The following is a 17,099-nucleotide window of genomic DNA, read 5'->3' on the forward strand; positions in this document are numbered from 1 at the left end:
AAAAATAAAAAAAGTTTGTCACACTTGTTTGAAATTCACTCCCAGCCTAAAGCATACTGTGAGTCCCACTGAGGGACAGTTAGTGACGAGACTATATATACCACGTGTCCCCAAACTGTTCTGGTCAAGGGCTGGGTCAACATACTTCAGACTGCTGGGGACTGGAATATACATAAAATGATGTTGAAAAAACATTACATTGAATCTGGGTATTCATTCCCCCCAATCAAGCCTGGAGGAGAATTCCCAGCATGCAGCGCCTGAAGAACGTCTTTGTGCACCAGACAGTGAAGCATACCCAGGTGACAAGCGGCCATCATGTTGGACAGCAGTGTCACTTGATGCAGAAGTAGACTGGAAGACAGCGAATGACTACTCGCTGGCTTCTACAGTATGTGGATGGATGGTGCCAGCACCGCGATTCTATATGTGGGCAGCGGCAGACGATATTTAAAGGTGAAGTGAGCCACAAGTTATACATTTTGTGTTTGGGGGCAAGTGAAAAAGCCTCAGGGGGCCGCATTCAGCCCGCAGGCCGTAGTTTAAGGACCACTGATATATACACTTTGTAGACGCGCTGTAGCTGTGGTCAGTGCTATATGAATACTAAAGATTAATAAAAATGTATTGGAGACTTCTCAACCTATTACCATTATCTAACCTCAAAGGGAACCGGAAGTGAGAGGGATATAGAAGTTGTCAAATAAAATAAATAAATAAAAAAAAGATGAGTTAAACAATTGTCTCTATCCTCCCCCTCCTAAAAATGACCTTTTTTTTAGTTACCCCACAGTTTTATTTTATATTCAAATCTAATTTTAAAGTTTTTACGATTTCATGGCCTCTTCTCAATGACACATTCTTTGAAGTATGCCAGAGCTAAAATCTATGAACTATTGACCCTTTTTATCTCTTTTCTGCTCTCAGAAGCCACACTGTTGTCACTTCCTGTGACTGTCAGGACTGAGTCAGCCACTTGCATAGCTGATATTTAACTCTTTCAGGCAGAGAAAGAAAAAAAAGAACAGTTATTTGTGTGCTAGGCACTGTACATACACATGTCTATCTGTACCACACACCATTTTAAATTTTCATAAACATTTATCAGAAAAATCCACCACTCCTGATTGACTTGTATTAACCACTTGCCGACCGCCCACAGCCGATGGGCGGCGGCAAAGTGGACGCCGAAAGGACCGCAATACGCCCAAGGGCGTTGCGTCCTTTCGGCATGCCGGGGAGCGATCGCGTCATTGATGACGCGCGCTTCCCCCGGCAACTGGCTCCGCCCACCCGCGATGACAACCCGCCAGCCGTTCGGAAGCGCCGGCGGGTTGTCAGCCCCGCAATCACCACTACAAAGTGTATAATACACTTTGTAATGTATACAAAGTATATTATACAGGCTGCCTCCTGCCCTGGTGGTCCCAGTGTCCGAGGGACCACCAGGGCAGGCTGCAGCCACCCTAGTCTGCACCCAAACACACTGATCTGCCCCCCCCCGCCCCCTGATCGCCCACAGCACCCCTCAGACCCCCCCTGCCCACCCCCCAGACCACTGTTTGCACTCAATCACCCCCCTAATAACCCATCAATCACTCCCTGTCACTATCTGTCAACGCAATTTTTTTTTCTTTTATTCCCTAAACTGCCCCCTGGGGACTCCTGATCAACCCCCCACACCTCAGATTCTCCCCAGACCCCCCCCCCCCTGTGTACTGTATGCATCTATCCCCCCTGATCACCTGTCAATCACCCATCAATCACCCCCTGTCACTGCCACCCAACAATCAGCCCCTAACCTGCCCCTTGCGGGCAATCTGATCACCCACCCACACCATTAGATCGCCCGCAAACCTGTCGTCAGATCACCTCCCAAGTGCATGGTTTACATCTGTTCTCTCCTCTAAACACCCACTAATTACCCATCAATCACCCCCTATCACCACCTGTCACTGTTACCCATCAGATTAGACCCTAATCTGCCCCTTGCGGGCACCCAATCAACCGCCCACACGCTCAGATTGCCCTCAGACCCCCCCTTATCAATTCGCCAGTGCATTATTTACATCTGTTCTTCCCTGTAATAACCCACTGATCACCTGTCAATCACCCATCAAGCACCCCCTGTCACTGCAACCCATCAATCACCCCCTGTCACTGCCATCCATCAATCAGCCCCTAACCTGCCCCTTGCGGGCAATCTGATCACCCACCCACACCATCCGATCGCCTGCAGACCCGCCGTCAGATCACCTCCCAAGTGCATTGCATCGGTTCTCTCCTCTAAACACCCACTAATTACCCATCAATCACCCCCTGTCACCACCTGTCACTGCTACCCATCAGATTAGACCCCTATCTGCCCCTAGGGCACCCAATCACCACCCACACCCTCAGACCCCAGCCCTGATCACCTCACCAGTGCATTGCTTGCATCTATTCCCCCCACTAATCACACCTTGAGACACCCATCAATCACCTCCCATCACCCCCTAGCACACCTACCCATCAGATCAGGCCCTAATTTGCCCTGTGTGGGCTCCTGATCACTCTGCCAAACCCTCAGATCCCCCTCAGACCCCCTTCCGATCACCTCCCCAGTGCATTGATTGCATCCATTTTCCCCTCTAAACACCCCCTGAGACACCCATCAATCACCTCCTGTCACCCCCTAGCACTCCTATCCATCAGATCAGGCCCAATACAACCTGTCATCTAAAAGGCCACCCTGCTTATGACCGGTTCCACAAAATTCGCCCCCTCATAGACCACCTGTCATCAAAATTTGCAGGTGCTTATACCCCTGAACGGTCATTTTGAGACATTTGGTTTCCAGACTACTCACGGTTTTGGGCCCGTAAAATTCCAGAGCAGTATAGGAACCCCACAAGTGACCCCTTTTTAGAAAAAAAGACACCCCAAGGTATTCTGTTAGGTGTATGACAAGTTCATAGAAGATTTTATTTTTTGTCAAAAGTTAGTGGAAATTGATTTTTATAGTTTTTTCACAAAGTGTCATTTTTCAGTAACTTGAGACAAAAAAAATATCTATGAACTCGCCATACACCTAACGGAATACCTTGGGGTGTCTTCTTTCTAAAATGGGGTCACTTGTGGGGTTCCTATACTGCCCTGGCATTTTAGGGGCCCTAAACCGTGAGGAGTAGTCTAGAAAACAAATGCCTCAAAATGACCTGTGAATAGGATGTTGGGCCCCTTAGCGCACCTAGGCTGCAAAAAAGTGTCACATGTCGTATCACCGTACTCAGAAGAAGTAGTATAATGTGTTTTGGGGTGTATTTTTACACATACCCATGCTGGGTGGGAGAAATCTCTCTGTAAATGGACAATTGTGTGTAAAAAAAAATAAATAAAAAAAAAATTGTCATTTACAGAGATATTTCTCCCACCCAGCATGGGTATGTGTAAAAATACACCCCAAAACACATTATACTACTTCTCCTGAGTACGGCGATACCACGTGTGGCACTTTTTTGCACCCTAACTGCGCTAAGGGGCCCAAAGTCCAATGAGTACCTTTAGGATTTCACAGGTCATTTTGCGACATTTGGTTTCAAGACTACTCCTCACGGTTTAGGGCCCCTAAAATGCCAGGGCAGTATAGGAACCCCACAAATGACCCCATTTTAGAAAGAAGACACCCCAAGGTATTCCGTTAGGAGTATGGTGAGTTCATAGAAGATTTTATTTTTTGTCACAAGTTAGCGGAAAATGACACTTTGTGAAAAAAAACAATTAAAATCAATTTCCGCTTACTTGTGACAAAAAATAAAATCTTGTATGAACTCACCATACTCCTAACGGAATACCTTGGGGTGTCTTCTTTCTAAAATGGGGTCATTTGTGGGGGGTTCCTATACTGCCCTGGCATTTTAGGGGCCCTAAACCGTGAGGAGTAGTCTTGAAACCAAATGTCGCAAAATAACCTGTGAAATCCTAAAGGTACTCATTGGACTTTGGGCCCCTTAGCGCAGTTAGGGTGCAAAAAAGTGCCACATATGTGGTATCGCCGTACTCAGGAGAAGTAGTATAATGTGTTTTGGGGTGTATTTTTACACATACCCATGCTAAGTGGGGGAAATATCTCTGTAAATGGACAATTGTGTGTAAAAAATAAATAAATAAATAAAAAAATTGTCATTTACAGAGATATATTTCTCCCACCCAGCATGGGTATGTGTAAAAATACACCACAAAACAGATTATACTACTTCTGAGTACGGCAATACCAAGTGTGGCACTTTTTTTGCAGCCTAACTGCGCTAAGGGGCCCAAAGTCCAATGAGCACCTTTAGGCTTTACAGGGGTGCTTACAATTTAGCACCCCCCAAAATGCCAGGACCGTAAACACACCCCACAAGTGACCCCATTTTGGAAAGTAGACCCTTCAAGGGATTCAGAGAGGAGCATAGTGAGTCCGTGGCAGATTTCATTTTTTTTTTTGTCGCAAGTTAGAAGAAATGGAAACTTTTTTCTTTTTTGTCACAAAGTGTCATTTTCCGCTAACTTGTGACAAAAAATACAATTTTCTATGAAATCACCATGCCTCTCAGTGAATACTTTGGGATGTCTTCTTTCCAAAATGGGGTCATTTGGGGGGTATTTATACTATCCTGAAATTTTAGCACCTCATGAAACATGACAGGTGGTCAGAAAAGTCAGAGATGCTTCAAAATGGGAAAATTCACTTTTGGCACCATAGTTTGTAAACGCTATAACTTTTACCCAATCCAATAAATATACACTGAGGCCCATATGCAATTCCATTTTTCACCTGTGTTTTCTCCTAGGTGATATTTTGAAACTTGTTGATAAAATGGCTTTTAAATCATCACCAAGCAAGAAAATGCTCAAAATAGTCTTGATAGTACTTTTTACCTACCTTTTGATATTTTTTTCATTGCAAAGTGGTAAATCGAAAATGATTTTTTTTTCTCGTAGGAGAAAACTCAGGTGAAAAAGTGAATTGCATATGGCCCTGAATGTTTTTTTTTTAATCAAAGACATGTAGCAGAATAACTTTCGCGCTCAAATGTATAGGAAATTTTACTTTATTTGAAAAATGTCAGCACAGAAAGTTAATTTTTTTGACAAAATTTAAGTCTTTTTTGATGAATATAATAAAAACTAAAACTCGCAGCAAAATCAAATAGCACTAAAAGAAAGCTGTATTAGTGACAAGAAAAGGAGGTAAAATTCATTTAGGTGGTAGGTTGTATGACCGAGCAATAAACCGTGAAAGCTGCAGTGGTCTGAATGGAGAAAAAGGCTCTGGTTCTTAAGGGGTAGAAAGATTGTGGTCCTCAAGTGGTTAAATAAAAACAGGAAATTATATTTCTTGCTCAAATTAGAAAAAAAAAAAAAAAGCTTTAGGATTTTTCAGCAAGTCCAATATTTTTTATCGAATTGCTGTAAAATTGCATCATTTTATTGTATAGTGTGTGGCCACCTTTAACCTCCTTGCCGGTTATCCCGAGCTCAGCTCGGGGTAACCTGCGCAGGAGGATATCTCAGGCCCCGCTGGGCCGATTTGCATAATTTTCTTTTTGTTACAAGCAGCTAGCACTTTGCTAGCTGCTTGTAACTTTCGATCGCCGCCGCTCGCTGCCGATCCGCCGCAATCCGCCGCGCCGAGTCGCTCCCCCCCGCCCCAGAGCCCTGCGCTGCCTGGCCAATCAGTGCCAGGCAGCGTTGAGGGGCGGATCGGGATTCCCTATGACGTCCCGACGTCCATGACGTCGGTGACGTCATCCCGCCCCATCGCCATGGCGACCGGGGAAGCCCTGCAGGAAATCCCGTTCTCAACGGGATTCCCTGCATACTCTGATCGCCGAAGGCGATCGGAGTGGGTGGGGGGATGCCGCCGCTTAGCGGCTATCATGTAGCGAGCCCTTGGCTCGCTACATGATTTAAAAAAAAAAAAAATTAAAAAAATGTGCGGCGCTGCCTCCTTGCCGGATTTTTTAGACCGGCAAGGAGGTTAAACAAATCTGACAAGATTGACACGTCTATTTCAATGCTGTGACTCAGACACTACTGGTGATGCCAGAATGATCCTCAGGATTGCCGGGCAACTGGTATTGTTTGAAAGGAAGTAAATATGCACAGGGCCGGCCCTAGACTTTTTGCCGCCTGAGGCAAAATTAGAAAAAAAAAAAATCACTGGGGGGCCGCCGAGCTGGAGGGGTAGATGGCAGAAAGGGGGTATTGGGCCTAGCAGTGGGGAGGGGGCTTGGACCCCCCCCCCTCCCTCGCCTGGATCCCCCGATCTGCGCTCCTCCAGCGATAAGTACCAGCCTGCATATGATAAAGAGGCAACGGGCGGGGGAATCACTCACCTCTTTCGCGTTCCATCGTGCGCTCTACTGACGTCACTTCCTGCAAGGCCGTCCACTTACAATACAGTGGGCGGTGTTGCCTCTTCATCATATGCAGGCTAGTACTTAACGCTGGAGGAGGAGCGCAAATCGGGGGACCCAGGGGAGGGAGGGGGGGGTCTAACCCCCCCTCCCCACCGCTAGGCCCAATATCTCCTTTCTGCCAGCTACACCTCCAGCTCGGTGGGTGGGCCCAGCATCCAGGGACCGGCGGGTGCCGCCCCCCCCAGATCTGCCGCCTGAGGCAAATGTTTCACCCCGCCTCATGAGCGGGCCGGCCCTGAATATGCAGCCTCCATATACTTCAGGCTCCCTTTAAATCAGATTTACAGCCTGTCATAACTTACAATAAAAATGGTTTCACTACTCTTTATTGTCCATATATGGTTATCCGACTTGCCTTTGTGCTCCATTACCCACTGGTTGATACAGACAGAGGAGTAATGGACCAGCCTTTTCACTCCCACTGAAAGCAGCAAGAGTGAGAGGAGGCACAGACCATGATCCTGCCAGAAGAGGTTGCCAGTGGTGCCAAAGCTTTATAATATACATACTACCTGATTAGCATAACTACACTTATCTTAACCTGAAGGACACTAATAATAAAATCTTGGCTGCTGCTCTATGGCAGACAGGTTATTTTTTGTTTTTCATAAGTGAAATGTAAATGTAATGTCGGTTGTGCACTGGCACCTTATCACTTTGTCCCATGACGAAGACCATCATTTTTGAAGGGTTAAAACATGTACGGTTGGTGGTGGAGTTCTTTATGTATTCAACAGTAATTGTTTATCAAGTAGTCGAGGGTGTTAACTGTATGCCGTACTGCCAGACATGTATAGGCTTTTCAGATTTATGCACTTATGTGTACCCGTATTCCTTGTAAGTAATTTCAAATGAGCAGCAGCTGCACCCCTCCTTTTAATCGATTTCAATAAAAGTTATATTTAATAATTAGTCTCCTTCAGGTTAAGATAAGCGTTGTGCCAAAGCTTTGCCAGGGATGCATTTGTCGTCCTGAAGACCACATTGATTGAACTGGAGAGCTATCCATTGCCGACTCTTAGGGCCCTTTCACACCAGAGGGCTTTTTCGGCGTTTTAACGCCACGGCCGAAGTTGGCGTTTTCCTAGGTAAAAGTCCATAGACTTTCATTTTAACATTCACACTTAACGCCGCGTTTTGGAGCGTTGCGTTTCAACGCTCCCAGGCGCTTTTTCTGGGCCTACCGCTGCGTTTCTCATTACAATTGATACTAATGTATGGGCGTTAAAACGCCTTAAAAACGCCTTGAAAACGCCAGCAGCCAAAACGCAGCGTTTTGCCTTTTCTCTGTTGCCTGTAGTGTGAAAGAGCCCTTAGGCAAGTACCTTACCTCAAACCTGAAGTGAGTTACCTTTCTTTAAAGGATACCCAAAGTGACATGTGACATGATGAGATAGACATGTGTACGTACAGCGCCAAGCACACAAATAACTATGCTGTGTTCCTTTTTTTCTTTATCTGCCTGAAATAGTTAAATATCAGGTATATAAGTGGCTGACTCAGTCCTGACTCAGACAGGAAGTGACTACAGTGTGACCAGTGTGACCCTCACTGATAAAAAAAAAAAAATTCTTCTTTTTGACTCTTTCTTGCTTTCAGAAGCAATTTTCTGCTAGGAAAGTTTCTTATAGTTGGAATTTCTTATTCGTGAGGGTCACACTGTAGTCACTTCCTGTCTGAGTCAGCACTGAATCGGCCACTTACATACCTGATATTTAACTCTTTCAGACAGAGAAAGAAAAAAAAAAAGAAACAGCATAGTTATTTGTGTGCTAGGAACTGTACATACACGTCTATCTCATTACGTCACATGTTACTTCGGGTATCCTTTTGCTTTAGAATTAGGAAAGTCTAGATTTTACCATACAAGAACTGAAGCTCTGGCTGTTCCAGCAGTCGTGGAGGAATAGAGGGTAGGGCAGAGTAAGGACTTCTCTGAAAATAGGCATAAATGATGCCAAATCTGATCTGAAACCTAAGAGTAGAGGAGGAGGCCTAATAGACATGTATTCTTTTGCTGTAGAGGCAGTTGGTAGTAAGGTCTTAATGGTCATCAGGTATTTTGATTAAAAAGAGCCTCACTACACAATCCAGGAAAGGGCCAGTGCACAACAAAATCCGCTAACGCTAGCGGTTTTTGAAGAGGTTTTTCAGAATGATTATAGGAATATTTAGAGAGATTTTCTGAACATGCCTAGCGTTTTTGTGTAGCGTTTTTGATATTATGTTACAGTACAGCTGTAACTGAACAGCTACTGTGACAAAAACGCATGGAAAACTGCTCTGATCTAGCATTTTTCAGAGCGGATTTCCACTTTTCTAAACTTAACATTGAGGCAGAAACACCTCAGAAATCAGCAAAAATGCTGCAGGACCTGAGTTTGTGTTTGGGGAAAAAAACGAACCGCTCTGGTGTGCACTGTCCTATTCACTTTTATTAGCCAAGCTGTTTTCCCCCCGTAAGCGTTTTCAAAAATGCTCAGAATCGCTCTTGGTGTGCACCAGCCCAAAGAAAGGCACAAAAGCTCAAACCATAAACTAACTATCTTGAGGGCGAGGCATTATTTTCTCACAAAGCTGGCCTGTGAATGCCTTTCAAGCTGTCGAAGGTATTATGGATATGAGGTTTAAGCTACATACTTACCTGAAGAGGATCTCCTGAGCTCTGCTGCCCAAGGGATATTGATCACTATTGGACACCAGCCTCTGTCTGATGACAGGCATGTTGCCATGCGGGTGGCAGAGTGACGAAGAGCGCATGCTACAAAGTGGTTTCCAATAGGCAGGAGAGTGTTGAGGACAAAGAAGTTGTGCGGTGTCCAGACATCACTAAAGAACTGACATGACGGATCTTTAGCGATCGTTGTGTGGTGACTTTACCCGCCCGCCAAGTAAATGATCCATCATGTATCATTCATTTCCAGCAATTTCATCCTTCTATAGGTACCCAGCCTGAGTTTATTGTTAACATATCCTTCAATCCATGAATGATTCCCCCCCCCCCCCCCCCCGTCTGTCTACAAAGTAAAGAACAAAGTGGTCATATGAACCTTCAGTTCTTTTTCTAGTAATACCTGAATTCTAAAATGATTGCATTATTTGGTGGTTGAAGAAGATCTATTCCTCGACCATAATTAGTTTAAGAGTTAATACCCAAGTTATTTGTTACAATGGGCACCATCTGCAGTGACAAGACCGCTTTGTACACATTTCCCAAACACATGCATCAAAATTGTGGCCCCTGTGTAAGCAAGCATCCCAAGTGGTGCAAAATGGCAGTTGCTTGGTCTGATCTATGCGCCCCGCACCCACCACCTTCTCACCTGAACGCTGCACAGGAACCATGCTGTAAAGCTAAGCTGCCACAATTTTGATGAATGTGATTGGAAAAGTGCACAAAGTGGACTAAAAACAGTCAATTCACAGCAGATGTTGCCCATTGTTTTTGCTTCTGCAAGCTGCAAATGACTTCCTTCCTATGATCCTTTGGAGCACCTCTGGAAAATCTGAAAATTGCATCAGAAGAAAGTGGTGAGATGAAAGACTTTGTTGTTTCATTTATTAAAATGTATAAAATATACAGAGTGCCGCACAAACTTTTTTTTTTCCATTGTTTGTACAAATACCCACGTTCTGTAATAGAGTTAAGACTTCTGGAAGTCTGAAATAGGCTTTCTTTAAGACTTTTGGAAGCACATCTCAAATTTACCTAGCAACTTGTACCTTACCCTTGCGCCAAAAGCCAGAAGGTTTGGAAGTACTAATTGTTCCTCTGATGGTGAGCTTTGAAGAGCGAAACCTAAGGGTTTTTTTTGGGGGGTCCACAATGGAACAGTTATCAATAACTGCTTTGTCTAATGTGATCTGACTGTTTGGGGAATCCGAGGGAAAAGAGGAGACATACAGAAAGCCTAGTCAACCGTCTTGGCACAGAGCATCCACCGCGGATGAATGTGGATTCATTGGGGGGGGGGGGGGGGGGGGGGGGATGGGTGGCATATGAGGATGGGTCTATTTGTTGGCAGTTGTGGCAAACCAATTTGTACTTAGGCATACTGATGTAAATGACTAAATGATCTTCTGCCCAGAAATACTGAGCATAGGTGCCATCTTCATGGGTCAGAATAAGCTACACCCACTGTGCTGGACTGGTTTCATTTTTTTTGAAACTTGAGGTCTTGCAGTGTTTAAAGGACAACCGAGGTGATATGTGACATGATGAGATAGACGTGTATGTACAGTGCTAAGCACACAAATAAGGCTTTGTTCCTTTTTTCTTTCTCTGCCTGAAAGAGTTAAAAATCAGGTATGCAAGTGACCATGTATGTCTGGGTCAGGACTGGGTCAGACGATAACATAACTCTCACTGATAAGTAACTATAGCTATAAAAACAGTTTCCTATCAGTAAATGGCCTCAGAGCAGAAATGAGATAAAAAGGTAATAGATTTAAACTCTGGCATACTTCAGTGAAGGGGTAAACAGTAAAAAGAACAAAAAAAAATGTATTTAAATATAAAATACAATTGGAGGATATCTTAAAAAAAAAAAAAAAAAAAAAAAAAGTCATTTTTAGGAGGAGGATAGATAAAATTGTTTTTCTCATCAGTTTATTTCCACCTCGGATTAAGGGCCGGTTCACACGGACGGCAGGCGGCGTTGGGGCAGGCAGGAAGTCGCGTCGTCCTGTGACGTCCCGTTCGGTGGCGGCGGTACAGAGATCGTCGCGATCGGCGTTTCTCGTCCCCGCAGGGGGACATATAGCCGCGCCGGCTAGCCGTCCCTGGACGTTGCATGCGGCTTCTAGGGACGGCCGAAACGATGCGTTAAATCGGGATCAGAACGCCGCGCTTATGCAATCGACGGTAATCGACGGTAACCGCGCAATGCTAAACGCTCCTATTCACTTGAATGGGAGAGTTTAGCCGATGGGTCCCGAACGCTTGATGGTAGACGCCGCCAAGCGTCCGTGTGAACCGGCCCTAAAGACTTGTAGGGAAAGGCTCTGTGCATGTGTACCCAAATGTTGGGCATCTCGTATGATAATTTTCAGATTTCTCAGACAGGAGTTGACTTCCTTGCTGATATCCTGTACACTTTCCACCAGTCTAGAAACTTGGAAATAGGAATGAAAAATGTACACTTCACAAATAAAAACCTGTGACTGTTGAGTCCATAATAAGCCCGGGGCTGACCAGCATGCCCTGGAAAAGAACTAGATTAGTTGCTTATAGAGAGCACATTTTGGTGTAAATTGGACTCAAACTCCATAGCTTAACCTTGTACACACAAACTAGACAGTTCTTGGGCCTCAGAGAAACCTCTTCCGAAGATATAGCATGTCTACATGGGCCCACAACCTCCCTCGTTGCTTCAGCCAGTGATCAGCCTGGTGAATTGTCTTGGCAGCGTGCATGGTTCTATTACTAATCCTGCCTGCTTCCATCACAAGCGAATACTAGTGACACGTCTCTACAGCTTCAGTCCCGCACTGTCGTCCAAGGGAGTCCCAATATCTGCTGGGCGATAAGCTTTGTACACAAATACAAGGCCTAAGTGTCCCAGACCAGGGAAAGGAGGAGGGTCAGTTCATCATAAATGTGGCCATACACTGGTCGATTTGCCATCAGATCGACCAACAGATAGATACCTCTCTGATCGAATCTGATCAGAGAGGGACCGGCTGCCTTTACTGCAAACAGATTGTAAATCGATTTCAGCATGAAACTGATCACAATCTGTGAAGCTGCCACTGCTGCCGCCCCCAGGGCCCCCGAATACATTACCTGATCCGGCCGCCGCAACTCCCTCCCCGGTCTCCGCTGTCTTCTTCTCTGCGCTCGGCTCCAGCTTCACTGTACTTCCTGTCCGGGGAAGTTTAAACAGTAGAGGGCGCTCTACTTTTTAAACGTGCTGCTGGGACAGGAAGAAGTGAAGCCTGCCGGACTCGGAGCCCAGCGCAGAGAAGAAGCAGCGTTGACTCGCGCCGGTCAGATCAGGTAATGTATTGAGTCAGTCGTCGGGCATTCGAACGCCGCTATCGACGCACTCCCGACCTGCCGGCGATCGAGCGAAATCTTCCGCACGGACAGGAACAACGGGAATTATTGATTTTGGCTGGAAATCGATCCGTCAGCGTTTGCGCAACGGTTCCACAGCAGATTCGATCACAGTGATTGAATCGGCTGTATACCAGCGGGAAAAAAAATAAATGAATAATCGGTAAGTGTATGGGCCCCTTAACAGATATCTGAAGGAGTGGGAATCAACTAGACTCAAATCGGTGTAGCAATAGGGTATGCAAAAGTTGCGACCACACCAGAGCCCCTGGACCAGAGGGGACAACTAGGGGCGATCCTTCATCCATCTTATTAGCTTCGCACTGGTACTATGCTGGTAACAAACACCTCTCCATGTGCATTGCATAGTCATAACCCTTAAACTGTTTCCTAGCTCTAAACCCATCTCTCGGACACTGCAGCTGTCCTTGGTAGTTTTTGGGGCTTCATATCAATGTAAACCTCGCACTGGGGTCCCAAGCTTCTTACTTACATCACTGCCTCAACCCTAAACATTCTACTTGTAAAGCATATAATTAAACACATGCAAATAATCACATTACTTCACATTACCTGCAACCGACAGTGACACCAGCGTGCCATTGACTGACCCAAGGGCCTGCCCTTCCAGGGACTTCACCACAGCTTCCAAGTCTGCAAAGTTCTCAAGGCCCTCATTTCCAAGGCTCAGATATAACCATAATGTCAGCGTTAGAATGTCTGAGCTTGTCCTGGAGATAGAAAAACAAACAGTATTTTCAGATTTCAAAATCCTATAGGCTAACAATAAAGGTCATAACACCATACAGTTCACACCTCCTCTTTTAGTGCAAGTATAAAGCCTGATTCACTATCACTAATTACTATGTCTTTTCCAAACACTAGATCAGAGATCATAGTAATGGTCAATGGAAGCGAATACAATAATTCTGTGCAAATTGAATACAAACTGTATACAGCTTGGAATTGGGCCAACAAAAACTGAAAGTAAGAGTTTGATTGACCCAATTTCAGACTGCACAGAATCTGCATTACATTTGCATGCAAGTCGAATTATTAGTGTTTCATTGATCATCTCGTTATAAATGATCCCCCCGTTTTTGGAGATTCTGGATTGCAACCCTTGCAAGAGTTCTTACTATGCTAATGTCACGGACAGAGGTGAGCAAAAGCCTCATATTCTCCAAAGCCCACCATACATGAGCCAATTGTTCCAGCAGAAAAAATTACTACAGTGATTGGCCCCCACAGCTGAACGTTGTTCCTGTCAGAGACCATCAGCTCCAGTCAGCGAACAGAGCAGCTGTGATTGGCAGGTCTAGTTTCAACAGCTGATTGGCCGCACGTGTCAGGAGGATGAAGATTGGAGCCATGCACATGTGTACGGCGTACGCTGCTTGGAGCAACAGGCACACACGAAGGGATGAAACGGCTCAGCTAGTCTGTAAGCAAATGGATATTACTTGTGGCAGGACACAGAGGTACAGAGAGAGCAGCAGGGATAGCACTTGTGGCGGGACACAGGAGGACAGAAGGACACAGGGAGCTGCAGGAATAACACTTGTGGGGGAGACACCTTTAAATCAGTCCAAATTGCATTATACGAACCCTAAGACTTTTGGGGAAGAAAAAGTGCGTCTTATGGTCCGAAAAATATGGATGTAACCTTTAGCAGATGGTACTTGGTAAATGCTGCCATAAGAAGGCCTTATCACAGTTAAGAAGTGAAGATAGTTACACCATTCTGTAAACTCGGTTCACAATAAATACTTGTGTTTATAGATCATGATATAGAACTTACGGCATGCTTTCCTCCACAGGCAGCAGAGTTACTTCCCTTGGGAGCGTTTCTTCTATCTTGAGTGACAATAACAGAAATAATGTGTAAGTGATCAGCGTCAGCGATAACAGCGAGTTCTTCTGATGTGTCCACACAGTTTACAGGATTCCACTTACCTTGGTTTTCACCGGCTCTCTAAATTCCCTCTCTGACACATCACTAAGTTTGGGCTTGACTTTGGCAATAATTTGAAATAAGTAGTCTGTTTTAAAATACAATTGTAGTTGTTAAAAACGAAAAAAAACCTTAGTATGGATATGCTTACTGTAATAAATGTGTTAGCATCAAGAAAAGAGTAGCCTGGAACTCTATAGCTCTTCATACAGGTAGGGTTGGTCAATGAGATGCAAATAATTCTGAGTTAATTCCAGGGATGAGATAAAATCCAAATGAGTTTCATTCGCATTTCATCCTCTAATTACTGCACCAGAGTGGGTGTGTGTTGGGGTTAAACTTACCCAGCAGCCTTTTTCTTTAACCCGTCCCACGCTGCGTTTCAAGCTACGGTTCCTCCTTCAACCCGGAAGGAAGTAGTGTTTGTAGTCACGTGACCGCGGCTTGGAACGTAGAGTGGGACGGGTTAAAGAAGAAGGCTGCTGGGTACGTTTAACACTCCCCCCCCCTTCCCCGCACACGCCCGCTCAGGTGCAGTAATTAATAAGAGGATAAAATCCGAGTGAAACTTATTTGGATTTTTTCCGGATCTTTAATGCTAACTTTATGCAAATTTATGCTGACTGAAAATGGACCAAATGCAGCAGCAGCATAATTTGATTGGTCTGTTTTCAAGTATCTAATTTGCCATGCTTATATTCCTTGTGCTTAAAGTGGACCGGAATTCTTGCACAGGACAGAAGGAAAAGAGAAAAGCGCCCTGTAGTTTAGCCTGTCTAATTCCCCCTCATCTGTGACTAAGCACAACTGTTATTTGATCTCTTAGCTGCGTCTCTGCATAACAGCTAATTTGTAAACACAGGATGTTAACCCTATGTCTGCTTCCATGAAAAAAGGAAGTAGATATACTTCATATTTATTGCAGGATTTGTATTATCTGTAACAAATAAATGTTTTTCTTTAAAGATTACTATGCTGGTACTTATCTTTTAGAGTAGGGAGGAAGTTCTGAGTTGTGGTCTGTTTTAAAGTGGACCCGAGCTCTTGCATAGAACAGACTGAAAAGTTTTCATTCCACATAGAAATGCTGTAGAAAACAACTGCACTGAGCTGTGTTTGTGTATTTAGCTACAGTTGAGTGTAAAGCCACTTTAAGGCAGGAATTCTGACCTCCCACTTATTCTGCACAGTCACTCACTAGCCATATACCAGTCATCTTTATCACAGCAACATTTCTTGCATTTGGAACATTTATAGGCATGATGCTACTTAAATGCTAGTGTAGACACCAATCTTATTGCATTCTGATTTTTGTAACCTCTTATCCATGGCTTACCAAGAAACAGGCTAGTTTCTCTGTAATCCATACTGAATGCTGGTGCTCTACCACCTTCTCTTCTCACTCCTTAAAGGGATACTGTAGGGGGGTCAGGGGAAAATGAGTTGAAGTTACCCGGGGCTTCTAATGGTCCCCCGCAGACATCCTGTGCCCGCGCAGCCACTCACCGATGCTCCGGCCCCGCTTCTGGTTCATCTCTGGAATTTCAGACTTTAAAGTCTGAAAACCACTGCGCCTGCATTGCCGTGTCCTCACTCCCGCTGATGTCACCAGGAGCGTACTGTGCCATACCCAGTATGGTCTGTGTCTGCGCAGTATGCTCCTAGTGACATCAGAGGCCTTCGAGGACACGGCAATGCAGACGCAGTGGTTTTCAGACTTTAAAGTCTGAAATTCCATAAGTGAACCGGAGGCAGGGCCAGAGCATCGGTGAGTGGCTGCACGGGCACAGGATGTCTGCGGGGGACCATTAGAAGCCCCGGGTAAGTTCAGCTCAATTTCCCCCGACCCCCCTACAGTATCCCTTTAAATGCTGCCTCACTTTGCCAAGCTTGCCAATGGCCGCCAGTTACCAAGAGGATCAACCTCAAGCTTTTAACTCTAACCATGATGTCCAGATACAACTATAATCTCAGCCTTCAGTCTGCTCACACCCTTCTGCTCTCCTGACATCACACATGGGGGAAAATATATATATATATATATATATATATATATATATATATATATATATATATATATATATATATATATATATATATATATATATATATATATATATATATATATATATATATATATATATATATATATATATATATATATATATATATATATATATATATATATACACACACATACACATATATACATATACATATACATATATATATACACATATACATACATATACATACATATACATACATATATATACATATATATACATATACATACATATACATACATATACATACATATACATACATATATATACATATACATACATACATATATACATACATACATATATACATATACATACATACACATACACATACACATACACATACACATACACATACACATACACATACACATACACATATATATATATATATATATACATATATACATACATACATACATACATACATACATATACACACACACACACACACACTACAAACTTCTCCCCACCCCCTTGGAGGCTGCCATATTCACCGTTTAACCACTTCCTGTCTTTATGACGTGAAAATAAGTCTCTGCACTCTCCTCCCTACAAAATCTTAGATAACACTT

The 17,099-nt window shown here is 44.2% G+C and overlaps 1 protein-coding gene across 4 annotated transcripts in view; it reads right to left on the reverse strand.

Annotated features, from left to right (window-relative positions):
- The window catches only part of LOC137504236 (uncharacterized), a 72,878-nt gene that overhangs the window by 15,471 nt on the left and 40,308 nt on the right, over nt 1-17,099 (reverse strand). For all 4 annotated transcript variants that reach the window (XM_068232372.1, XM_068232371.1, XM_068232370.1 and 1 more), the window contains exons 7-9: nt 14,461-14,546; nt 14,306-14,361; nt 13,078-13,235 (exon numbers count right to left, since the gene is read on the reverse strand). In XM_068232372.1, coding sequence (XP_068088473.1) covers nt 13,078-13,235; nt 14,306-14,361; nt 14,461-14,546 — 300 coding nt within the window. The remainder of the gene's footprint in view (nt 1-13,077; nt 13,236-14,305; nt 14,362-14,460; nt 14,547-17,099) is intronic.

The sequence above is a fragment of the Hyperolius riggenbachi genome, chromosome 4 (assembly GCF_040937935.1).
Source record: "Hyperolius riggenbachi isolate aHypRig1 chromosome 4, aHypRig1.pri, whole genome shotgun sequence".
NCBI classification, from domain to species: domain Eukaryota; kingdom Metazoa; phylum Chordata; class Amphibia; order Anura; family Hyperoliidae; genus Hyperolius; species Hyperolius riggenbachi.